General features: G+C 35.7%; 1 protein-coding gene across 17 annotated transcripts in view; it reads right to left on the bottom strand.

Moving 5' to 3' along the window:
• The window catches only part of HDAC9 (histone deacetylase 9), a 1021922-nt gene that overhangs the window by 189825 nt on the left and 804242 nt on the right, over positions 1-27855 (bottom strand). For all 17 annotated transcript variants that reach the window (XM_067042606.1, XM_067042614.1, XM_067042608.1 and 14 more), the window contains 4 exons: positions 24934-24989; positions 24602-24689; positions 18887-19006; positions 18479-18576 (listed from right to left, as the gene is read on the bottom strand). In XM_067042606.1, coding sequence (XP_066898707.1) covers positions 18479-18576; positions 18887-19006; positions 24602-24689; positions 24934-24989 — 362 coding nt within the window. The remainder of the gene's footprint in view (positions 1-18478; positions 18577-18886; positions 19007-24601; positions 24690-24933; positions 24990-27855) is intronic.

Below are 27855 nucleotides of genomic sequence, written 5' to 3'. Positions count from 1 at the left end.
AAATGACTAGTTCTACATTAGTAATAACAAACACTAGAAACTAAAGTCTTCAATTGTAACATTTCCAAAGAGCTCCTTTAAAGGTAAATATGACACTACCTAATTTCCAAAGAGGTAGTTAAGGAGGCTTAGTATCAGATTTATAAAGATGCTCTGAATATATTTTGTGAACCATGATTTGGGGACTAAATTTGCAGAAACCAGACAAAAGAATATTCAAAATTACAGAATAAATCACCTTAAAACTGATGCTCATTGTCTCATCTTAATGGCTGTTTAGAATTTTCAGAATCAGTAAGGAACCCCCAAACTCATTTTTTTTTCCTAATGCATTTAACCCTACCCAGGGTCACCTACAAATTTATTCTGGAGTTTATTGAAGTTTTCCATTTGTTTTAATAAATATAATTATACAAAAGTCCTGGACATATTTATTTAATATTTTTAAAAGGAGACTAGGATGTCAAGGGTATTTTCTCTGTTTCATTTCATTAACATAAATCACTCTGGTTAAGATGAAACTCCCTACACATGAACTGCATTAAAGGAACTCTACCCCTTCGGAGGAAAGTCGGAGTCAGGACAGCTCAGGGACTTGCCTCAGTCTCGGTTTTGAACACGTTCACAAACAGGTGCAGACCCTTCACACCAAAACCGATAGGAAAGTGTGTGCTCCCCATGCAAACACTGATTGCTCGCCCCACCCGCACTTTGATTTGTTTTGTTTGAATTGACTTTATTTTCCCTTGATGAATCCTGTTTATTTAGAAAAAAAGTTGGCCTTAACATACACTGGAAAGAGAGAAAAAAATCCTTTACTTTGATCTCCTTGGCATGTGCCCTAGAATGAAAAAGGTATCCCAGTTGAATTTCTATGTCAAGACCATCCTCTGTCAGTGCAGTTTCTCTAAGAAATTCTCCACCTTTGTAGAGTTTCTCTGTTTCCCATCCCTAGCTAGATTAGCCACTAAATTTATCTGAGGCTCATTACATGACATGTTGTACATTGTTTCATTCTAAATAATGGCAATACAATGCATTAGGGTTAAATAAACCAAGGCATATTTACGATCAAACTAAGAAGATTAATTTTCAGAGTCTCTCATTCACATGAATGCTTTCCAAGGCCTTGTACCTATTTTAAATTTTTTTCCTTGGTATTCTTTCTCTGAAAGAGAGTACTCATAATCATAAAAGATTGAATGAGACCCATAAACTGAGGTCTGACTCTGAGTAGAAATGATAGCCTGCCTGTGTTGTGTGAAATCATCCTTTCCTGGACACCTGCAGAAGCAGGGGCTACTTATAAGGCTTGGAGTAGCATCTCTTTCCCTTATCTGTTTTCTCCTACTGCATGGTCAATATTTTATCCTTTGTTGATTCTCTGTCTCACAGTAACTTTCACTCCCAACTAAAATTGTATACTTCTCCAAGGAAAATGCTGGATACTTCTGCATTTTCCTCCACAGCAACTAGCCCAGAGTTGAGCCCACAGTAGGTCAGTTACTTGTAAGGCAGCTTTATGCACATCCATACCTATGACAGATACCTCAAGCCCCAAAGGCTGAATTAAGAAACTGATCAGTCTGTCAGAACACAGTTGTGCCATTTTTGCACCCCTCAGCAGCCAGGTCAGGGGAGTTGTATCTGGGAATAAGTTTCCAATAAACCTCAGTTTCTATGGCATTTCCCCCACAGGCATATACCTGCCTGCCAGAAGGGAAGAAGGCATTGCTGAGTGGCTGGTATATCTCTAAAGATATATATATTTCTAAAATAAGTATATTTCTAAATACATTCATGTTTGTCTTGGGAATACACTTATATTCCCATTTTGAATGAATGGTGAGCGAACATCCAAGCTTTTGTTCTAGCCCTGACAATAACTTCCCGTGTGATCTTCATAAATACCTTGTCCAATTAAGACATCCTTGTCAGGATGTCTGAGGACAAATAAAACATTACAATAGATGCAGGGCTTTTGAGCTTTGGGAAGAAAGATACTTCTTTAACATTGGGCCCAAGGAAATATCTATTGACGATTCACGGAGGAAACCATTCTGTAGGTTTATTCTAGGGAAAAATTCTTCCCTCAACTGTCAGTTTGGGAAGAGAAGTGTCACACTTCTGCCTCTCCCAGAACAAGAAGTACCAGAGTCTGCATTACATGGAACACTGCGCCTTCCAGCCACACCATAGTTTCCCAAACACATACCATACTTGGCATATTGGAATCAGGGTCAATTCAGCCAAGGAAAGCTGCATTCTTTTGTTATTCAAGAAAGTCATTTTCTCCTTTTTTTGAATCTATTAAATGTCACAAAGGTTTGTGTGTCATAATGTTATTAATGACTTCTGAATGTTTTGATATAAATAATTTTTTGGTTTATTCTTGTGTTTTTATTCAGGTGTTTTTCTTTCACTTATATAATTCAACCTACATGGATATCCTAAAGACATTGGTTGAGTACTTAAACATCCAGTAAAATAAAAGAGCATTTTAAGCAAACAACTAAGGGCTTCTCTGATTTATTGCTCTGATAGCCATAATTATCTTTTGAGTAAATATGTGATAACCATAGCTGTGGTTTGATAAAGGTCAGGACATATGTACATCTAGAAATATTATCTTTGGAAGCAAAATGACATTACCGCACCATAATACCTCAGGATCCACTCCCAAAGCCACTTTCTTCTTTAACCAAGAAAAGTAATATAGTTTAACTCTTACTGTCTTATTTCAGGGTGTGCTTTCTTATCATGAAAGGTATTTACTTAATTGAAACTCTTCTCTTATTGACATAAAGACAAACTAATTTACCCTCTTCTCCCTCAGCAAAATGTAGTCATGAATAGCAAATGAGGCTTTAATATTTCTTAAGTCCATAAATGGATTTACCCATAAAACCAATTATATGTTCACACTGCAATTAGTTGCTAATTTTAAGAGTTAAAAAAACCACAAATCCATGTTTTTAATGTGTCATATCTGATCTAATAAGTTTGGGAGATACGTGTACATATTTAAACTGAAACAAAATACACACAATGACTGTAAAATATCACCAATTTGCTATAATTCTGAATGGCAGTAACGTTACCCTAAGAAAACTCACTGGATGATTTAATAGTGATATCAAAGGAAACTGACCCTCTTTTCCCTTTTCCCTCTCTTGTTGATTCTCTGTTTCTCATTCCTTCTTTCTCTTTATGACCATGTATTATCTAAGAACCATCTAGATGCAACCAGTGAGAAATGGAGAAGACAGTCTGTAGAATATGGCTCACCCAAGTGCTCAGTTTATCTGATAATGAAATATTATATTATATATTGCACTTATTTATATTAGATTGATTGCTGGAATCTGAAGGGTAGATATATTTTATTTACTTTTATATTATCATGTTTATTTAATTAATAATGAACTGTCTAAAGTGCCAACTAACTTTGCTCCCTGTATATCAGGATTTCCCAAACTATGTTCTATGGAAAGCTAGTTTCTGTAGTATTTGCAGTTCTTTTGGGGGAAAGAAACTGGGGAAATGGAGAGTTCCATGTTCAAGTAATTTGAGGAAATAATGTATTAAGTAATCTAAGATTTCCTTACTACTGGAATTCTAAAACTCTTTAATATGCTTTTGCAAATTATCAAGAGGAGATTTTTCACCAAAGGATATTTCTTACTGGTGAGAAATGCATATTATTATCCCCTGTATCTCGTGTTTAGCAGAACGTAGTGTGGAAAATACTTCTACTGGTATCTCAAATTTAGAGCTATTATTGGACTGTCTTGCTCTCCCAGATCTTTGTGTTGCCTGTTTTACTCTACTTAGGCCACCATAACAAAACACCATAGACTGAGTGGCTGAAACAACAGAAACTTATTTTCTCACAATTCTGGAGCCTGGAAGTCTGAGGTGAGGGTGCCATCCTGGTTGCATCCTGTAGAGGGCTCTCCTTCTAGCTTGCAGATGGCCACCATCTTGCCATGTGCTCGCAGGGCCTTTCCTTGGTACATGCATTCAGGGAGAGAGAGAGAAAGCTCTCTGGTGTCTCTTATAAAGACACTAATCTCGTCAGACCAGGGCCCTGCCCTCACGACCTCATTTAACCCTAATTACTTCCCAAAGGGCCAATCTCTAAATACCATCACATTGGGGGTTAGAGCATCAACATATGAATTTGCGGGGAACAAAAGCATTCAGTCAATAACCGTGCCTAATAAAAAAATATATTTTGAATTAGCTGAGTACTCTAAGACTTTTTTTTCTTTTGATCTGAGCTGACATCATGTTCATCACGGACAAAAAAATCTGTCAAGTCCTCCTTAATTTCTCTTAGGAGGTTAGGAAGTGGACACTCAGTCCACTTGCTTCTTGTTACTGCTTTCCCTGGGTTCTCCATATGGTTACTTAGGCCCAGACACATCATCCTCGTGGAGAGCTAATGCCCAGTCCAGCCTGTGCATAAGAATACTCAGATAGGAGTACTGTATGAATGGTTCCCAGGATCGTGCATGAGATGAGAACACATTAATGTCAAATTAACATAAATAAGGCAAAAATAGTTGCTTTTATTTCAAAAAGAGCTAAGTCAGATGGTATCACTCATGACTTTCCTACCCAAGATGTGATAAGTAGGGCAGGAAATAGGCCTGAACTCCACGTCCCTTGGCTTTCATAGCATGACCAGATCTCCTTGTCGGAGAGGGCTAAGGCTTGCATAATTATTAATTTGCTAAGATGCATAATCCATCTTTACCAAATGGACCAAAAGCACCAGAGCAGCAGCAAACTTGCAGAGGACAGAAGGCTTGGTGACACTGCAGCCAACCCCTAAGAGGGAGACTTCCTCATTTATGCTTCTTGGCTTTGAACTGGATTGAGAGCACTTTTGTATAACCCCTTTGTGAGAGACTCTAGAAGCTGGGATTTAATTTTGTAGAGTCTCCTGAGGGGTCTTTATTCCTCAGGGTGTCAGGACAACTCTCACACCACAGGAGGGTTCCTCACTTATTTCCACTTCAAAGGAGCATTAATAATAATCCTCCTTATTACAGAACCCAACCAGACCTTTCTGGTGTGATGATTAATTGGGAGGTGTTACTTTTTTTTTTTTCTCCAATATATCAGGTGCAATCATTTCAGCCCCTAAAAATAAATGTTCTCTCTGCAAAACAACAGGAACAAACAAAAATGTTTTGAAAAGTAATCACTTGTTTAAAAAATGGAAATTGGGCTTCTGTGTTGTAAGGAATGTATGAGCATAACGGTGAAATCCAACACTGGTAAATGATCTGACTACCTCAAAGTGAAGTTTTTGCCTTCCTACAGTGGCCTTTAACCCTGCCCTTTCCTCCAATCTGAGAAGAGCTGATGTTGATGGAACATATAATGGCCCCTTTCCTGTGTAGTAAAGTCAGCAATAAAGCTTAGTAATTAAGGGTACCAGGGAGGCCCAGCCCAGCAGGCTAGTGGTGTGGCGAACACTTTTAGAACTTCAAACAATATCAAAGTCACTAAGAAGCGGGCCTAGCTCCGTTCTGGTTTGAATTAAGCCCCACTTCCACACGCACTTTTCAAATCCAAGCTCAAACAAGAAAGCCAAGGCCTTCTGGATTTCATTAGAGCCAATTATCTTATCTGTTTCATCTCAGACCTGACCCTAAGGCTGGCAAACAGCTATTCAGTGCATTTGTGTGGTTGTTTGAGAAAGCCTCCAGTCAGCCAATGGCCCGAGGACCTGCTAATTAAAACACCGTTGCCCCCTGCCTCTAGTGATTAAATATTTTCAAGCTTTTGTAAATAATTTTTCCATTCTTTGCCCCAAGCCTCAAAGGTCCAATACATGCAGTAATTTATTTAGTTTGTCAGAGAAGACTGTTGGAAATAGGGTCATAATGGAACCTTTGGAGACTTTTATATGTCTTGGTACTTCTGAAAGTGACAGTTTATAAACCAGCCAAATGTGTATACTGCTCTGATGTAATTATGGCCTAATGGCCTTTCTCCTTTTGAAGTGATATAGTGTATAACAGGCTTACATTTTGTCAATAATCATATTTCCTCAAATGTCAACATGATATCTAGCATTGGAATTTAATGAGATCATTTAAGTCCTAGAAATTGTATCAAGGTACACTGCCTTCAAGCTTCTTGCCTGAGGGTGTGTCACAGTCAGGAAGACTAGCTTGGGAAGAATAATCAAATTCTTGCTTGCTCTTTGTGGCAAGGACCTGCTAGAGAACACTGAATTCTTTCCAGAGCCAACTTCTGAGAAATCAGTGAGTGATATGATGATGCCACTTCAGAGAAGAAAATATTCAGGGAGAACATGTAGAATTAAAATCATTAGATTAATAACATTTTCCAGACCTAATTTATATTCAGAGTGATCTGAGAACTTCAGAATGATACTTATCTTACAACTGGATTGTGGGGAGGGGGAGGACATTAAGAACTTTCTTTGTAGCTGCAACGTACACTACAGCATGCATACATGGGTTTGCAAAACACCCCAGGAAGCCCACCACGGCCCTCCTAACACATGGACTTCCCTGCCCATCATGCTCCTCGGGCATGACCTGGCCATGCGCACCAAGGTGCATGTAACGCCAGACTACCTCCTCCTGGACCAAGACACAGACAGCGGTGGGTGAGCATACACAGCAGACAAACACCTCTCTTCCCTACTGCCCTGGGCACAGCCATTCAAACTCACAGCTCCTCTGGCCAGTGCAGTCATGTTTTATGGGAGGAAAATAAAAAACCGGCGTTTTGTTTGCTGTTCTTGTTGCTCTTTTTGAAGTATTACAAGAAAAAATGTTGGCAGGCTCATTAGCTGCATCCAGTGTTCACTAACACACCTATGAAAAAGAGCTATGGGATGGAGCAGCTCTGCTTCTGCTGTTCTTAAAATGACACTTTGGTCTTACCCTAAAGAATAGGCTTTTAATAAAAACATCCACCAAAGGCAAACAATTAAACAATATATAAAGCACCGGGGGGGCAACCTCGTGGTTCAGTTACAGTCTGGAGCCATTCCAAAGGAGAATATGTGGGTATTTTACAAGGAACAATACTCTTTTCCAAAGGTATTATAAAACAACAAAATTTTAAAGTGGGCCTTCAAACTTGGTACAGGATTTCATGCTCAGCTCTGACAATGGGATGATCTTTTCACTCTCTAATTTCTTCAAAAGCATGTTTAGAGAACTGTGTCAAACATTATGTCTATATATCTATATAGAGATATCATTGCTTTTTTACAAGACACAAAATAGTAAATTGTTTACTTTCAAAAAACTGACACTAGTAAACTAACAAGTGAGTGATCCTTCTTTCATAATTATTATTTTTCATTTGGATACTGTATTTGATTTGTATCAATTGTCATATCCTCAAATAACTAAACTAAGGGCAATATATTAAGCTTCTGACAGACTTCAGTCTTCTGAGTAATTTAGAATTTAATCAGATAACTAAACAGAATCAAAATAATATGACACATCCCAGGTTTTATTATTTCTGTCCCTGCCTTTTCCACCTGCTAAGTCATTTGGAAAAATTATGTTTATTGCAGAAAAAGGCATCACTGAATAATTTCTGCGAATGTATTTTCAATTTAGAAGTCCTGGAATATGAAAGGAAGTGATAGTATCAGAAACTTATACAAGGGAGAGGACTTGGGTACACAAAGCAAAGTCAGAGGCCCAATGTGGCAACTTTACCATTTAAGAGACTTTTTCTGAAACTGAAAGCACAGAAGATCAAGCTTTGTTTGGGCTATAAAACGTTTAAATTATAAATCTGTGCCAGCTCCATTCTTAATCTGGATTGTAAAGAAACTCCCCCCAACATCTTAGCTTTCACTATTATTTGAGTAAAAATGCTCATTTGTTTCTGAAATTCAGTCCATTTCAGTAACTCCAATATTGCTTTAATTTCAAGAAGTTATAAACAACAAAAAATATGTATCCTAGGAGAACCAATATTTTGTTTTCAACTACAACAATATATATCTTTAATACATAAGATAATATGTAGAGGCTATTTTTTGCCGGCCATTTCTGCAATTATTTTGGGATGCAAAATATGCCCAAATTGAGATGCTGATGGATTTAAAATTCTGCTGAGATTGAAAGGTGACTCACTCATCCATCTCCCCCTTCTCCCACCCACTTTTTTTTTTTTTTTGATAAAATGTCTAATTTTTTCTCCAGAGGCTCAAAACTTTTTTTTTTTTTTTGGCTGCCCTGCATAGCTTGTGGGATCTTAGTTCCCCAACTAGGAATCAAACCCAAGCCCCCTGCAGTGGAAGCGTGGAGTCCTAACCACTGGACTGCCAGGGAATTCCCCTCCCACCCACTTTTTAAATTGCAAAATATGAATTATAATGGCAAGAATGTCACTTTGCTGAGCCTTTCCCATTAGGAGTTGCGCAGTCTATAAGCCTGCTGGCCTCCGTATCGCTTCACAACAAGAGGGCTGCTCTTTGGAGTAGATGTTTAGACAACAAATACCCAGAACTGGGGCACCCTTAAGAAAGATGGACAGATTTATAAGAGTTACAAGGACAAGTCCTCACCCTTCTATAAAAGTGCCAGAGGAGTTTAAATGTCTATATAAATGGGAACAAATATTGACAAGTTTCATCTACATGACAGCAAATCATTGGGATGAAATATGGAAAACTGAATCTATCATTCAGATATCTGATGTCATGCAAAGACCTGGACTACTATCTGAAAGTCCTGCCTACCAGAAAATGGTGTAAGCTTCAGCCCTGAACCTCAGAAGAAATATCTGAACAGACTTCCTAGTGAACACAAGTTTCCCAAAGTGGACCCTTTTACTTGGAAAAGTTAATAAGTAAATTTCTATTAGTAAACATACTTATCTAGTTCAGAAAAAACATTACAAATTTACATTTATGGTATATTAAAACAAAGTTCTATCTCTTTTTTCACATTATTTGTCATCTCAAACTTAGTTACAGTAAACTTTAGGTGTGAAATCATGGAAATGGAGGGGAATTATTCAGTTTCAAGAAAACACATGAAGAACAAAAGGCATTGAAATGTGGTTAATAAATAGTTGCTTAATGAAATACAGGATAAGTGACTTTTATTTGGCTTTATCTTTCCAGTAAATGAAGTATAATCTTAAAATATTCACTAAAACTGTGAAAAAAGTGTGACTCCATAGTTTATTAACTATATTTATCTTCCATTCTGGCTATGTAATACCATAATTAACTGCACACCAATTCCATTATTACTAGATGAGATGATTTAAGTTGATGAATTGATCTGAGCTGCTTGACAGTCCAAAAGATCTGCTATTTCTGGCCTAAAAAGCTTCACAATAATATTTCGTAGAAAGCTTTCATTTCCTGATATCTCTGAGTATTACACATATGTTGGGAGGATTTTGTGCAAGGCAAGGGTTTTGTAATCCACTGTTCCATCTTGAAAATAAAAACAAATAGTTTCTAGTCACGCAAAGTGCTTTCTTTATCTTAGAGAGAAGTGCTAAGGAAAAGTTAATAGAACATAGCTACTCTTTTAATTAGTCCTTATTATTTGGAAAACTGTATAATTGCTACACAAATTCCTGGAAATTTCTGGCTTTAAACTGTTCTAAGTCAGAAGGGAAAAATGCTGTCTTAAAATTTTTACAGTTGATCTGACCTTTTAAAATAATAATAAAAACTATGCCTTGTATTTGAACTATTTTAAATAGCTCTTCACAGAAGATAATATAATTCACATTTCAAAACTTCAAGCACTTCAAGATACTTCCTGGACTTTTTACCTGAGTTCTATACTGTCTAAAAATATCATATCTCTTTGATGCTCAGCTCAAAAATGAAGTTTGCAAGTTTCCCAAGGAAGACAGGTGTGCATAAGATCAATTTACTCCCAGGGTCAAAGAGCAAAATTCTAAGGGTATCTAGAGACACACACCTATAGAAATTGTAATTTTTTGATGAAAATTGGTACAATATGTTGCACAGATGAAAGAGAAAAAATTATTCTTAAACTATACTTATTGCTGAAACTAAAGAGCAGATAGAGCTGACAGCTTTCTAAAATTTATTCCTATGGATCTTTTTCTTCTGACCTATTCTGATAAAACTTCTTGAAACATCTCTACATGCTGAATATAAAGAACAGAATCTGGACAATGAATAAAATTGTAGATCACTCCAGCAGTAATTTCATATGTATTGCCCTTCATTGAAATAAAATATCAATAGATGAAAATCATTACTGCTTTGTTCCCAAGATTGATTGACAAGTTTGGATTTGAAGCCCACATCTTCTTTATTAGCCAAGTCTTTCAGAAAGAGAAAATGTGGGCTTGATTTGTGAGCTATGATAAATGGTCTGAGAAAGATGGTAGTAGGGCCAATTTGATATGTACAGTATTTCATATTGGCAAATTGCTTCAAGAAATTCCACGCTCTTTCCCAAAAAGTCTTCAACATCCTTGGGAAAATACATACTATCATGAGCATAATATATTTGGTTGTCATTAACAATTGAAAATCCATTTCAAGACTGGGAAGCATCAACCACAGTTCTTATAGACAAAATAAGACCCCAAATCATTTTGCAGTATTGAGTATGATTTTTAGATGACAACAAATCATTCTTTATTTCAAAATTGGATCTAAGCATTCATTTATCAGTCTATGTTCTATTAAAATTTAATTTGGGTTTTCTCAAGTTCAATCACATACCCATTCCAAAAAAATCTAAATGTGTAAATAATTTAAAATTTCTTTTAACAAAAAAGGAAAAAATATATTTTCCATTGTAAACAGTCTCGTTATCAAAAGGAAGAAAAATTATGGGGTGTTATTTGATAGGCTTAGTGTGGCACATGAGGAAAGGCACAGAGAGAAGTGGCTTGGAATTATTATATGATACAAGTGTAGTGAGAATCAGGGAGTAATTTTCAATTTTAAAATAGTATTACCAATTTAGATGTCCAAGATAAATTCTGGATAGACTAAAATGCACTGGCAAAGAATTTCTCACTTTATTATTGTTTTGTTACCCCTACTCTTGACAGAGGAACTATAGTTTATAGCTTAGGGCCAAAGGAGTACTGTCTCTACACTCACACTTTTTGCCACGCAGTCCCTGATCACCATTAACCAGCTATGTGACATCAAGTAACCAACCTACTGAACTCAACGGGGGCTTGGTATCCTCATCTGGAAACTGGGAGCACTTAATTCAACAACTTGTAAAGATGAAAAGAAATGAGCAACTAGCAAGTCTTCAATGAATTTCTATATTACTATGATATTATTATCATTATGTTATTTTTATAATAGTTTTACTTTACATTCTCTTACCATGAAATTTCACTAAAACATGATAAAAATAAGAATAACCCTAAAAATATGTACTTAGTTGTCATTACCAACGAGAGAACATAAATATTTACTATGATCCCATCTCATTTCTCAGACAGAATTAAGCAACCTCTAAATTTCAGTCTCTGCATATGACAAGACTATTTAGAAGTCAGTGCTCTAAAATTATTTATAACAACAATGATATGCTTGATAAAACAAGAGAAAATAAAATATTGTACTTATTTATGTTCACTGACTAAAATTATCTACTATCATTCCATGGTAAATTCAATCACCCTAAGAAAACTCCAAGCAAACCATTCCTGACTAGTTGTCTGAGGAATAGCTGCTCTATGAATATGACAATTAAGGGCTCTAGTCTCTTCTCTCAAGTTAAATCCATATGTTTCTATTTTTGCCGCAAACAGGAGAAATCATAGGAAGCTCTATTTTAAAGATGCTGTATCTACAATAGAATTGACAGTGTGACAGATGAACTGAGAATAGATGTTATCTAGTCAAGTTTCCAGTCACAGTTTTGTATCAATGGATTTTAAATTTGCTTATATCATTAAAGCAAACAGGTATAAACCGAAGACAACGGAAAGCGATATAGGCTATTTGGGCTCTTTGTATATGTCCAACTGATTCAGCTGCTTTGACTTCGTAACAAATATGCTAATTTTTAAACATTCTATTGGTTATGTGGTCCAACTATTTTAGCAAAGGCTACATTTGCAAGCACAAAAACATTTTGATTAAAGAGATACTTCATAAATCAATGAAAATAAGAAGCAACTAGTTTACAATAGAAATAACAACACATATTTTGACTCGATATTTATTGTCTAGATTAGATAACTCGCTCAAATCCTCTTTTTCAGTTGGCATACTGACAACCTTGGTGAAACAGAATCATTCTGTTTAGAAGTTTTCCCCCAGAGGTGAACATGCCTGAAGACCTGATATTTACAGACCCTTTGTATTTGGAAATCCTTACCATTAACAAATATTAATTATGGTAGCTACAGACTATAAACACGCTGGCCTGGAGAGCAGTAATTTTTTAAAAATCACAACTTGTTTGTATTTAAGGAACCCAGATCAACAGCTCTAAGCCACTCTCTTAGCTTGTTTTCAGTGTGTGCCAAATGAGTCATTTATTATTTCATCAATACCTTCCAAATGTAAAGGGCTTATACCTATTTTTTGAAATTAAAAATCCACAGAGATGGTCATTCATTCACTCATTCATTCATTCATCTATCCAATAAAATATGCATAATTTGAAAGACTACTAATATTTTATTTCTACATTGGAAATTGCTACTCTTTTTTTTAAACACGTGGAGATGTTTTCCTCATTAGATTCAATTAGAAGCATGAGATACATATTATCCTGCCCACTATGAACAAACTACTAATACTGTTAAAATTACCATACTACCCAAGGTAATCTATAGATTCAGTGCAATTCCAACCAAAATACCAATGGTATTTTTCACAGAACTAGAAAAAATAATCTCAAAATTTGTATGGAAACCCAAACGAGGCTGGACAGCCTAAAAAGTCTTGAGAAAGAAGAACAGAGCTTGAGGAATCACTCTCCTTGACTTCAGACTATTATAAAAGCTACAGCAATCAAAACATTATGGTACTGGCACAAAAACAGACACATAGATAAATGGAACAGAATAGAGAGCCCAGAAATAAACCCAAACACTTACGGTCAATTAACCTATGACAAAGGAAGCAAGAATATACAATGGAAAAAAGACAGTCTCTTCAATAAGTTGTGCTGGGAAAACTGGACAGCTACAGGTAAAAGAACAAGATTAGAACATTCTCTAATATCATATACAAAAATAAACTCAAAATGGATTAAAGACCTAAATGTAAGACCATAAAACTCCTAGAGGAAAACATAGGCAGAATACGTTTTGACAGAAATCATAGCAATATATTTTTTTGGATCTGTCTCCTAAAGCAAAGAAAATAAAAGCAAAAATAAACAAAAGGGACCTAATTAAACTTAAAAACGGGAGAAAATACTTGCAAATGATATGACCAATAAGGAGTTAATATCCAACATGTATCAATAGTTCATACAACTCAACATCAGAAAAGCAAATAACCTGATTAAAAAATGGACAGAAGAACTGAATAAACATTTTTCCAAAGAGGACATGCAGATGGATAACAAACACATGCAACGATGCTCAACATCGCTAATCATCAGAGAAATGCAAATGAAAACCACAACGAGATATCGCCTCACACTGGTCAGAATGGCTATCATCAGAAAGAACACAAAAAACAAATGTTGGCAAGGATATGGAGAAAAGGGGACCCACATACACTGTTGGTGGGAATGTAAATTAGTGCACCCAATGTGGAAAACAGCATGAAGGTTTCTCAAAAAATTAAAAATAGAACTACCATATGACCCAGCAATTTCACTCTTGGGTACACATTCAAAAAAACCCCAAAACACTAATTTGAAAAGATATAGGCACCCCAATGTTCACAGCAGCATTATTTACAGCTGCCAAGATATGGAAGCAACCTAAGTTCTCATCAACAGATGAATGGATAAAGGAGACGTAGGGTGTGTGTGTGTGTATGCACACAATGGAATACTACTGAGCCATTGAAAAGAATAAAGTTTTGTCATTTGCAGCAACATGGATGGACTTAGAAGGCATTATGCCAGGTGAAATAAGACAGACAGAGCAAGACAAATATTTATGATATCACTTATATGAAAAAGCTAAAAAAAACCAACAAGCTAGTGAATATAACAAAAAAGACGCAGACTCACAGATATAGAGAACAAACTAGTACTTACCAGTGGAGAGAGGGAAGGGGGGCAATTTAGAGGTAGGGGATTAAGAGGTACAGACTATTATGTACAAAATAAGCTACAATGATATATAACACAGGGAATATAGCCAACATTTTATAATAACTATAAATAGAGTATAACCTTTAAAAATTGAGAATCACTATACTGTACACCTGTAACATATAATATTGTACAAAAAATAAATTCTCTTATATAAATAACCACTTTAACATCTATAGAACTCTTAAAGAATTAATCTTTAGAAAAAATGTGTCCAGTGCTCATCTAGGGATTATGGATAAGACATTTTGAAGTGACTGGAACAGAAGTTGCTAAGCAGGCATTTAGCAAATTTGTTGAATGAAGAGAAGACATTTGAAATTGTTATAAGCAAATGAATGGGTGTTCAGAGTTCTTTGTGAAGCATGCTCCTTGAGGGACCAAGAGATAGGATTCATGCAGGTCCCTCAGGGGTTTCCAATGCTTCTACTGTAGAGTATTACTCCCCCTTTCTTCTCTGATTTATTTATTTATTAATTGATCCATTCAGCCAGTATTACTTAATAGCTCTTCTCTACACGCTGTGTACTAGGCATTTGTGATTTAGGTTTGGGGTAGAAGGCCTTACGTTTCAGTATAAGTTCACTATGCTTTATCACACCTTAGCCTTTTAAGTCATGAACAGTAGAAAAGAGTAGCAGTGTGGTGGTATAGAAAGAGCATAGATTTTACTGCCACATCATGGCCCTTCCATATAGTAGTTCTGTGGTTTATACAAACCACTTAAGAAATAGCCATGATGTCTATAAAATTTATAATCTAGAACCTGGCATGTAAGACCTAATACAAATACCCGTAATTATTTAATAAAATGATAACCTTAGAAATATATTTTAGGTGAACATAGAAGATATTTTAAATTATTTGAAGATTTTAGAAACTCTTGAGAAAAATCTGAATCATAACCTTCAGTTATTTCAGAGATAAATGATAACTACAAGGAAGAAACAACTAATTATCTGAACTAATTTAGATATTCTATTATATTTTTAAAACTATCTTTAAAACTTATAGCAAACATGAAAATGTTTGGTTTGCCTGCAATTTTCTTTTTGCCACAGAAAAAAAACACATAACAGAGACCAAAAAGGCAATATATATGCAAATTTAAAATTAGCAGCCATCTTATAACCTATTATAAATGGAGTTTCAGAGAGGCTTTCCTTACAAAGATACTTATCATAGTCCAGAAACAATTAAAAATTAAGAAAAAAGAAAAGGTACCATTTACTCTTCTCCCAACCTCTGTATTCCACACCCACACACAGATGCCAGGAAGAATTTTAGTTTCAATACTTAGAAAAAGGATTATATTAAGAAGGATATGCTTATAAAATAATACTACATTAAAAATTATTTGGGAGTCTATCACACTAGAGCCCAAAATTAGAAAGAAATTTATATATTTAGATGGGCATTCTTTGCCTGCAAAAGACTTTATGAAGTATGATCTGTATACCTGCCATGCAATCCCACCCTCACGCTCTTGAGCCCACAGAGCAAGATCATTTTATGGCTCCATGCTTTTCACAGTCTATTCTCTTTGCCTAGTATGAATCCCCCTACTCCAATTCTTTTACCCCTTGAAAACTCCCACTCATCTTTGAAAGCACAAGTTGAACAATACTTGATGAAGCCTTTCCCGAAACCCTTCAGGAAGAATTCATCATTTCATCCTCTCTATGTCTAAGGACATCTGTTCACTAGAACAATAAGTATCACTTCTATTATGTTCCCTGAGAGCAAACTGGCTCTAAATTCCAAGTGCTCGCCATTGTTCCTGGCATATACTAAGTGTTCAATGAATATTTCTTGAATGACGGACTTTCTTGATTCCTCCTTAAAAAGTTTGCAAGTATTTCTAGTTATACACATTGAGCAGCAAGCAGACATGGTATAGTATAGTTAAAAACTGACTGAATTATTATAGTTTAAATCTGGTTCTTAAATAACTATGAACATTAAAAGTCACAATTTTACATTTCTGCAGGCTAGCTAAAAAATGCTGCTTCTCCTCTAATTAAGCCTGGATATGGTGACCACACTGGGAAGTTTAAAAAAGTTTTCTAAAATAAAGTGTCCACATTCCAGGCAAAGAGAAGCTGCCATTCTTGGGGACACTCAAACACTTTCAGGAGCACTTGATTCACTTAACCATTTCAGTAAAAAATCAATAGTGTACACTTAATATCTGTTTTCACATTATTTAATGGAATTGTTGTGTTCAAAGGGGTTCTTTTAAAAAAGTCTCATCTACCATGAGCTTTGTCATGAGAGAATAGATACAAAATATTAATTATCCTTCCCTGCTGTGAATGCATAATGCATTCTTATGTAAAGCTACAGTACCACAAATAGTATTGATAATAAAAAAAACTAGTAATTCTATGTTGCAGACCAATGACTATGATCATATGCTATAGTAAAGTTGAGAACTTAATGTGTGTATCATGTAAGTTACTAGGTCAACTTGGTAAACAGACAAATAAAGTCATATGTGAGATAATATAAAAGTCTATTATCCCATTAGAGTTCCTTTAAAACATTAATAATGTTTTATTAAGTTGCAAAAAGAATTCATAATACTGAAACCCCTATAGTTTCTTAATATAATTGTTTACTTTTACTGCTAATTAATGCAAGATATCTTTTTTTTTTTTTTTTTTTTTTTTTTTTGTGGTATGCGGGCCTCACTGTTGTGGCCTCTCCCTTGCGGAGCACAGGCTCCGGACGCGCAGGCTCAGCGGCCATGGCTCACGGGCCCAGCCGCTCCGCGGCATGTGGGATCTTCCCAGACCGGGGCACGAACCCGTGTCCCCTGCATCGGCAGGCGGATTCTCAACCACTGCGCCACCAGGGAAGCCCCAATGCAAGATATCTTCATAGACAACCCAAGCCAAAATAAATAAACTTATTTCACCTATTTTTTCTATAAATAGTAAAGATACATGTACTATTTATAGAATATGTACATTTTTTCAAAGTACAAATCTGACATATGAGTAGAATTTTCCTCAAATATCAAGACAATATATTTATTTTAATGTATATTCTTAAAAATAGCAATTTTCTATCATTTTTCCTGGGCCTGTTTTCAAATGAGAAATGACTCTCAAAGGAGAAATTGAAGTATGAATGATACACAGGACAACAGAAACCCATCAAAACTTTACGATTAAACAATTTTCTTATCTATTTCAGATGAGTTGTCAACAGGATTTTTCCCTTGGGAATTTATAATTGGTAAATTAGCTGAAGAAAATAATGCTTCAAAAATTTCTTATCATGCAGTTGTTTGCTTTTGCTTCAAATAAACAAAACATCCAAAATTCATGCAGTACCAATAGGTTAAAATCTCCTAAAATCTTGCAAGTGAGGCACATATTGACAATCTGCTATTTCCCTTAAAACAGAGACCTTTCCAAACACTGAACAAATTTTTAATTCCAGAGAATAAATGCCTTAAAAATCTATACCCAGAACAAACACTTTTAATTTATTGTATTTCTTGTTTCAACTAATTTTTTAAGCTCTTTAGAAAAAAAGTAGCAATGTGTACATATTAATATACACTTTAATTACTGCCTACATTTTCTAAAGAAACTGGCAACAACCAATTAATCAGTTGGTGTTTTAATGTGAGAGGGAAAATACACATATTATGATAGGGAAAAAGCCATTTACTTAACCATGAAATGAGACTGCCTAGGCCAATGTTCCTTGGAACTAAGAATGCCAAGTGGTGCTATGTGTAAAAATATGTGCAAAAAATTCTTTAGTCCAGTGAAGTTTGCAAAATGTCTGTTCAAAAACGTTAAATAGGTAGTGAAGGAATTCCCAGAGTGGTTAATATGCTAATGTCCATTTAAAATCACATCAAATGTCATAATAGGCAGAATTTTCCAGACTACTTAATAATAAAATCTTTTTTTCCCTTTTTTTTTTTTTTTTGCAGAAAGAGGGGAACATGCCTGGCCATTGACTATAACTAGGTCTTGATGTACCTTTTTTTGGTACAAATACACCTTAAGTGGCTTTGTAGCAATATTCAGGTCCCTCAAACAGAACATTTTTTGGAGCTTTAATAGAATGACTCCTTTAGCTACTTTACCTTAGTTAGAAATTTACATTTCTCTTTCACATTTGGTGTTGTTTCATTTGTTTTCTAATTTTCCACTTTCATAGAAAGAAGTACCAACCTGAACGCTTCTAGGTACTCAGTATCTCCCATGGGGGGATCAAGGCCACCTGTCCAGGCAATATTTATATTGTATCCTTCTCCAAGGCCTGTTCCAACCTAGGAAGAGAAAAACCACACCACAGTGGGTAGAGAAGAGCACAGGGAAGAAGCAAGAAGAGAGGAAAACAAACACATGTGAGCTCTTGAAATAAACATCAAACAACATGTCAAATCAGCCCAACTTTGCTTGACAACCAGTGCTCTGGGTTATGCACTTGTTCTGCACTGTTCTTGGTCCCATGGGACAATTCAGTAATCTCGTGTAATTTAAAACACCAGCAAAGGACAAGAAAATTAGGGGTAATCATGCAATGCAATTACCTGAAAGATACAAATAAAAGTGGGGCTCTAAAGAAATAAACCGAACCTCATTTGGGGCTCCACTGCCAGGGAAAAAGTTCCCTTCATCATAGCGATGGAGTGAAATATACAGGATGCTGGGGTCAGCATAAAAGGCCTGCTGTGTACCATTTCCATGGTGAACATCCTACAGGGGGAAAAAAAAAAAAAAACAGATGACAAATACAGTCGTGTCTCACTCTGTGTGGAGACAACTTTTCTAATTTCTAGTTCCCTGTCTTTCTACCCCACCCTCCTCATTTTCTGTCTTGTATGTCCCTCTTTCTTTCTCCTGTTCAGCTTGCTTCCACACCACCCCCTTTACTTCCTGAACTTTCAGGCAAATTATCCTTTAATGCACTCATTTTTTAAACTGGCTTCTAAAAATCAGGAAACCACAGAAAACATGCCCTGGAGACTCCAGATGAGCAGTCATTGAGAAAGCCCAGTCCTTTGGTACAATTAGATATTTATACACCGGCCCTTTGTACTCTTTGCTTCGGTGATGGAATCTCGCATCCTGTTTTATGGAGGAATTTTATGACTTATTAACTGCCAACAGTTCATAACCCCTTAGGCTTAATTAACTAGCCTCATTGGCCTCTGAAGAAAGACTAATGTTTAAACTACAAACTAGTATTTTGCAGAAGGATCTATGGCTTACAGAGCATTTTCGCAATTCTTGACAGAACACTAAACATACGTGTATGCGTTGATTTGCCAAGTCCCACCATTAAGGTCAAAGGCTTTGCAACCAGCTGAGTAAATTGGCTTTCTTGAAGCGTTCAATTCAGTTAGCAGTCCCTCAGCAGTTAGAATGACTTCAAAAGAGATGCCAGATGCAAAAAGGACTTCATACTTTATTTTGGTAAAATCGTGAAGGCAAGAGTCAAAGACACAGGAGTGTGAGCTCATTAACTATTAAATCATTTGGGCCAAAGCAGAAAGATGGCATAGGCCTTTATGCAATCTTGTCCAATCTGCCTAATTTTAATATTATATTATGGCTCTCATCCCAGCCTCCTTGTCCTATTTTTTCTTTCTCCACACCACTCCCCCTTCCCACAGGAAAAAAAAAGGGCCTGTTTCATTAAAATGAAAGAAAAAATATTCTTAGGAAATTTGTATTTGATAATGATTCAAGACTTAATAGTTCTTTTTTTCTAATTGTTTTATGATATAAACATGCTGGAATTGATAAAAGATTTAGGAAAAATAAAACCAATAGCATTTTTAAAAACTTCCTTACTAAAAGACCCCAAGTATTAAGAGTCTCAGTTAATATGGTTCCTAATAGCTTCTGAACAAGATAAAATAAATGACTCATAAAAGTGAATAACCTATATATTTGTATTTAATATAATATTACTGCTACATGTGTAACATTTATAGTTTCAGGTTCTGTTATAAAAAAGTATTGGTCACATGTAAATACTTACATACACTGTACTTTATTTTATATCAGTAAGAATCATACTATTTTCAACAATGATTCCTACAGTTTTTGAGTCAGGTACCATATTAAATATCTTACATAGATTATTTAACATTTATATGAGGTATATGATATTATCGCTGATTTAAAAGGTAAGTAGACTGAGACTTGGAGAGCTTCAGTTATTTTTCAAGACAGGGTCTTGAATCCACTTCTCACTCCAAAGGCCAAACTCATAACCATTATGCTGTTAACTTACACTTACATTCATTAACTCTTTGATCTTCTTAGCAAACCTATGTAGTGAGACTGGTGGTCATTATTGTTCCTTATTGAGGTTTATATAACTTGTCTCCACTTCAACCTCCAGCCCAGAACTCCCTCACTAGACACCACCAAAACCTCATTTTGGTGGGTTCTAAAAGCAGTGAGCTTGCTATCCACAGTGTAGACATACACTAATCTTCCCCCCTTTTACATAGTACACATATCCAAAATCAATTAAGGAATCATAAAATATTTGGACAGAAAGGCATCTTTCCAGAAACTTGTCCTGACTAAAGGCATACACACACATATCAGGAAAAAAAAAATAGCTTACTGAAAAATATATATATTAATTCCTGGATTTTTGAACGTTCAAAGGAAAGGAAGGAGGAAATAGCAAAACTTGTCTTTATGAGAACAAAAATGATACAATTTAACCCACAATGTCTTGAGTTTGCTACTGGATACCTAGAGGATGGACAAACAGAATATTTTGAAAAATAACAGTAATAGAATGTTTGCATTGCTACTACAGGATAGAATTTTTAGTCAGCATTGTAAGAAAAATTTTCCTCTGGGCCTAGATACATCCACAGTTTGAAAACCAGAAAAATATTGCCTTGATGTTGTAAAGATTTATCTAAGAAGGTCAAATAAAAGATAATTTGTCTTAGATATTAAATAATATGTTCTTCAAAAATGTGTTGGGTGCTTATTGTTGCATAAATTTCAGAATAAGAAATATACTATTGCCCACAGCACAATAAGGTTTCAACAGACATTATTCATTAAAATTCACAAACCCATTCTAAAAATACTTGGATAATTCTTGATTCCATATTTATATTCACAAAGCATTTAGAGATAAAGGTAAGTCCAAATGTGCCTTTTGTTTTGGGCAACAACTTATAATCTTGAGAGTATTTTTCCAGTTTCTCTGAAAATATAAATACAAAATACTTACTGGTCAGATATGATCTGAGGATTTTTTCTCCACAGCAACAAATATATACTAGATCAATATAAGACAATTATTGGTGATTATGAGGACTTACTATAGTAAGGAAATGAACCAAATCATGAACAGCCTCAAAATAGATCTTGTATCTAAGATTTGCTGGGAAATACTGAAAAATCATTTCGCTATTTTACTGGTTAAAGATATACTGTGAAAATTTATTCTATACAAGGATTTAGAGCCAACATGTTTTCACTACAATGTTAAAATAGCTCTGAATAAATTATATATTCTATCAACTAATGTTATCACTTATAATTATTTAGTACGGGCACTTGCGACAATCCTTTGGTCAAGTTTGGTGCTTGACCAAAAATGGAATTGCCTAAAATCTATGGACATTTGAAGTGTCTTTTTTTTTAATGAAAATAGCCTAAAACATATTATTTTCAACTGAAAGTCACAGTACATAAAAGCTACCTGAGTCATTCAGGCAAATCCTACTTCTAGGACAGGTTCACACCCTGAACACAACAGGCCAGTCTCTTGCAAGCTGAAAAGCAAGTGCACCTGCTCTCTCTCCTCACCAATCTGCATATCTTTGGAATCTTCCCCAGAAGAACTGGAATGAATAAGCTCCACAGATCAACTAGAATCATTCCTGCCTAAAATACTTAATGCCTCTGATATTTGGCTGTGCCTTCAAATAGGGGGTAAATTAGAGCTCTCTGTTACTAGGCATCTAAAAAATGTGGAATCTAGCTGCTGAAAACAATGGAGTAGCTCTGCCTTCTGTTGGCCCAGGAATTGATGGAGCTGGTTCATACCATTTAGCTAAAGTTAGTGACTTTGTATATGCAGGAATGAAGTTCTTCTGCCACTGAAGAACGTTCACTTTTCCTCTGCTAACTTGCAGAACAGACCTGTCAGCCAGGGAGAACGGATGTCTCAGCGCCACGTGGCACTTTAAAACTTCCTTCTCGGCAGCTGGAAGAAACAAGGGAATTTCCTCAAAGTATCCCTGCAGCTGCAGAATTTGGAAGACTTGAAAGTAAGAATATGCAGGCTGGTGGTGATCTCAGAGGCAACCCTTTGGACAGAACTTCATATGTTTAGAGAATATAAAACAAAAACTTCTCTTTTACTATAGCCTGTTGGGAAATCAGTATCCTTTACGTGGGATAATGGAGCAAATTCATAATCAAAGGCCAGTAAGCTTACAGGACACTCCTTATAGCTACCAAGCAACTTAATTTATAAATCATATCAAATTACATCCAACAAACTTTTATTCTTTTATTCATGTACAAAACCAAAACCTTACATACAAATCCTCTGAGGTACAAAATATTCATCTATCACAAGCCAGGCATTTTAGCCTTCTTTTGTACAATTCATTGCTTTAGAGTTTGGATGTCACAAATGTGCTTTCAAAGAGCCTCTTAACAGTTATTATCTTCATAGTAGAGGAGATTCCTCAGAAAGTAATACTAAAAAATTCTTAAGGATAGGGTGACAGTTTAACAATCTCCTTCCTGAATAATTGTGACAAATTTAGAAAGCAGAGAAAAATTTTCCCACAATCCTTGGTCTTCGTCTGCTACCCTTTCTTCAAGTTTTTCGCTTATCTTTCGAGCAAAACTTAAGAGTTCTAGAAACATATTAAGTATTTTTTAAATTTACCATCTTATAAATCATGCAAGCCAATGATTATTAATTATTTAAAATGGCATTTTGTATATACATGGGAAAATAGGTACTGATGTCCTCATTTTTGTAAAATTTTAAGACCTTGCTGCTGTAGTATATCTAGGCCTTCAACACATTTCTTTAATGTTGAACTATGACCTATACTGAAACTTAAGCATGTTTGGAAAATACATGGGAAGTTGGGTTTCAATACTCTCAGCACCAAAGAACTTGCAGAAAGGCTACACTACAGGATGTGGAAAATAACCATTCCTACCAAACAGTACAAATGGTTATCAGTCTTTCATTCCTTTTATCTTCATTTTAACTTGACTAAGTATTTCTTCACATGGCTTCGTTTGTGCTCTCTCAACCCTTTGGTGTGCCTGCTTAACTGAATCGGAAGGCGGGACAGGGAGGCCACGACTTCCCAATAAGATTTAATTATAAGTGCAGATATGAACAAGATTTAGACTATTAAGCCTTGCACTTCAAAAAAAAACTTTTAACATATTTTGCCTTTAAATCTTTTATCACCTGCAAAAATTAATTAAGTGCAGATGTAGCAGGTTAGCTTTGGATGCCAGGGTTCATTTCCTGTCTATGCTTTGTCAGACAACCTATTACACCTCCTCGTGAACTGGAGGCAAACCGAAAACGGGGCTCATAAATCACCAGTCAGCTCTCTTTCGCCCTTTCCTGGGTTGGTCCTTTTGTATGGGGCAGATCTCCAGCTCATTATTCACAAATATACTATAGACAACCTGCCAAATGTCATTTGCATTTAAACAAACCATTTGTTAAACAAATTATAATTCCATTGTGTAATAATGCATCATGTTAAAATGCAAGACTAATCTAATGCCTCTGACTTTTAATCACTCAGGGTTCCTGCCGGGAGTCATCCCAAACTGGCATACATGATCTGAGATCTTTTCAGAAAAAATGACATGCTGACTTGTTTTAATAATACCACTGTTGCACAACAAGCAACATGATTGCTAACCAGGGGAAGTGGCCAATTGGTTACCAAAGCAACAGCATTCTTTCCAGCACATCTGACTATTTAAAGTCTATATTCTGCAGGGAAAAGTAAATTCAGGTTCTGTTGGGTTATTTTAACTGTGGAAGTATCAATTCATTTAAGCATCATAAAAGTTGCCCTGATCTGCGCCTTCTTCTCATTAAATTGCAGTTAACACCATGAAAGTGAAACGTGAATGTTTATGGTTTCAGAACTGCAATCCTGAATTTAATGAGTTTCCACATTCAAAGGAAACACACCCTTCAGTTGTTTGCAAGTGCGAAAAGCAAGGCAACCTAACAGAGAAATACAAATTCACTCCCTTTTATCTAGAGTCACTGAAAATGCAGCTCTGGCCAGGAATACATACCAGATCTACAATCAATATCTTGCTTATATTTAGTTGGTCTCTCAAGTATTTGGCGGTAATTGCAACTGAATTAAAAAAGCAGAACCCCCTGCGGAATAGAGAAGAACAGAGAAATAAGAAAGCAAATCAGCCAGGAAAACCATTATAAATAATGTTCAGAGCATTTTTTAAAATGCTATATGATCTCTGAAGCCATAAATCTGCTTCTGGGAGTACCTCGCAAGATTTCTCAGTCCATCTGCTAACAATTAGAGGCTTCAGAGACATGCACGGGGCAGGTGACTGCCAGGAACCGTGGCGCTAGGAGATGGGCAACAGTCCCTGGTACTTACATGGCTGTGGATTCTTCAGCGTGATGGCCTGGGGGCCTCACAACAGCAAATCCATTCTGTAAGAACAAGACAGATTTTCATTGATCAGATAGGAGAGGATTGCTTGGATCTCCATGTACTACAGAGCATCAGGGACACACAAAAAGACTGAAATAAGAGGCTTCAGAGCTTGTTTTCTTGCCCCCATAACCATTTCACAGAATGAACAGAAACAATATATACGATCACATTTTCTCAAATCATGTCTTAAAAAGAAGGCTCCCACAGAGCCAGGGGAAGAACGGGGATTTGGGAGTTGTACCTAGCTGGCAAATGTGTACATCAGCTGTTATACTAGCATGATTCATTTTCAAGAACAATTTCTTATTTTATGACACCAGCATCCTAAGAGAGGGAGAACAAATTCACTCTTGGTGCTGGTTTGGGTCAAAGTTCGGAAAGACCACGGAGGATCCAAAGTGAAAATTCTTTAGCTGGATTTCCTCAATGATTATTTCCACTTCAACGTCAGCAAAATGATAAATTTACACTCACACACTCACATACACACAAAAGAAACCCCAGAAAGGTGAAAAAGAGAACAATGGAAAGCCCATATTTCTTCCAGTCTATAAATTTAGCTTGGATGACTGCCAAGACTTGCAACTTTATTGGATTCCCTAAGTCAATTTCTAGCCCACGTTCTGGAATTTTATAAAGAATTCCAGGGCTGAGTAGCAATCAGATCTATCCATGATCAAGGAATGCCTTAACCTCCAGATTAGTTGGAATGCATCACGGAAAGCTGAAGTAACTCCAGCATGAAGGCAGGGAACTATAAATCCTTGCAAAACCAGCATGCTCAGAAAAGCTGGGCTGCTTGATGTGAAAAAAGAAATCATTTATCAGATGGCTCACACTACCTTTCACTTAACTATGATACAAGTAACATGCTCATGACAGAATGTTTCTTTAATATACAATCCTAAAACTTTTGAAATAATTTTAATATACCCCAGGGATATTTTTTCCCAGATCTTACTACAAGCATAAAGATAGTCTCAAGAAAAATAACCTATTCCCAACGACTGTAAATATACATAAATTTTTCTAGAACATAATGGTAATTAACACACAATGAGTTAATTTGCTATATATTTTGATGGGCATATATATAATGATAATCCCAGAAGCAAATTAGAAGTCAATAACACAATACCAATTACAAATCTAGGAATAATGATAAACATTCCCTATTCTTGTTCTTAAGCACGTTACTACCTCTGTGGCTATAAAAGATTAATATAAAAGAAACTATTAATGAACAACACAAGACAGTAGAGAGTGCAATTTTAAGATTGTGGAGTGAAACTCTAGAGTGCTACATGACTTCTGAGAATGGAGAATTCTGTAAAGATTAGATATGTGCGATATGTTTTACTGCGAAAACAGTAGTTAGGGTGAAAATAACAACCAATATAATATAAGGCAAGATAATTAGCATGTAACAAAATTTTACAACTAGATTAACAATACTAATGATCTTTTATAATTCAATTAAAAATACTATGTTTTGTGTGTTAAAGGGCATGACTAGATAATACAAAGAAGAAAACATCCAGTAATCAATAACTATAAGAAAAAATATTCACCTTAATTAGTAATCAAATACAAGCAGGTGAAAGTCCCAATGGGAAAACATTTTTCCACTTAGGAAATTGAAACGTTTAAAAATTCTCCATTCTGGGGGTTTCCCTGGTGGCTCAGTGGTTGAGAATCCGCCTGCCGATGCAGGGGACACGGGTTCGTGCCCCGGTCCGGGAAGATCCCACATGCCGCGGAGCGGCTGGGCCGCTGAGCCTGCGCGTCCGGAGCCTGTGCTCCGCAACGGGAGAGGCCACAACAGTGAGAGGCCCGCGTATCGCAAAAAAAAAAAATACTCCATGCTGACAATGGAGGGGTGCCTATATACTGATAAATGACATCTGAAGGAGGATAATTTATTATAGTCTTTCTGGAAAATAATCTACCTCTATACATTTACAGCCTTTACAAAACATTTACCCTTTGAACTAGTAATATACTTAAAGGATTTTTGCTCTAAAGGTGTTATTAATTGTGTAGACAAGTATTTATGTAAAAGATAATGTTTTATTTACAATAGGAAAAATGGGAATTATCTAAGTTGGTTAATATTAGGAGAATGGTTAAATGAAATATGGTATATCTATACTATAGAATATTAGAGAGCCATTAAAATTTTGTTATAAATATTTAGTGGAACAGTAAAGACTTAGCAATTTACAAGTACTGGTGTGGAAAATAATACATATAGCATGATATATCTGAGTGATAGTATTATGTGGATTATATTTAATTTATAATTTCAAGTATTTTCCAAATGGTTTTACAACAAACGCCAATTATTTCAGAGTGAAAAAATACTACAAAACAAAGAGAAAGTTGAGAGGTAAATTTTAAAGGGTCTTACAAGAAGAGTTGTGTTCATAAAGGTGAAAAAGGACTTAAATGGTATTCTGGGCAGGGGGAAAAGCATAAACATGGCTCAGAGAAAAAGGATTTTAGAAAGTATTATGTATAGAAAATGAACCTGAATAGAGCTCATGTTGAGGAAAAAAAATGGAAGTGAAATCGCACAGGTAACTAGCTAGATTATAGAAGACAAAAAGCCAAATAGAATTTAATTCCATCTTCTTCTTTTCTCTTACGGTCAAATTCCTTGCACAAAAGGTCTGCCTTTCACTTTACCGTTTTCTTCAGTTACCTCTACCACTTTGCTCAACTACTTGATTTTAGATAGAAAATTATCTTCTTGCCAATAACAAATATTTTCTTAGTTATCATGATCTACCCAAACTTTCCAATGTGTTCTCAGGAATGGCAAACTCTCCTACATTGTCCAAGTCTTTTCTGAGGCGCCCC

The sequence above is a fragment of the Kogia breviceps genome, chromosome 9 (assembly GCF_026419965.1).
Source record: "Kogia breviceps isolate mKogBre1 chromosome 9, mKogBre1 haplotype 1, whole genome shotgun sequence".
NCBI classification, from domain to species: domain Eukaryota; kingdom Metazoa; phylum Chordata; class Mammalia; order Artiodactyla; family Physeteridae; genus Kogia; species Kogia breviceps.
This window is presented reverse-complemented; position numbering and strand designations above follow the sequence as displayed.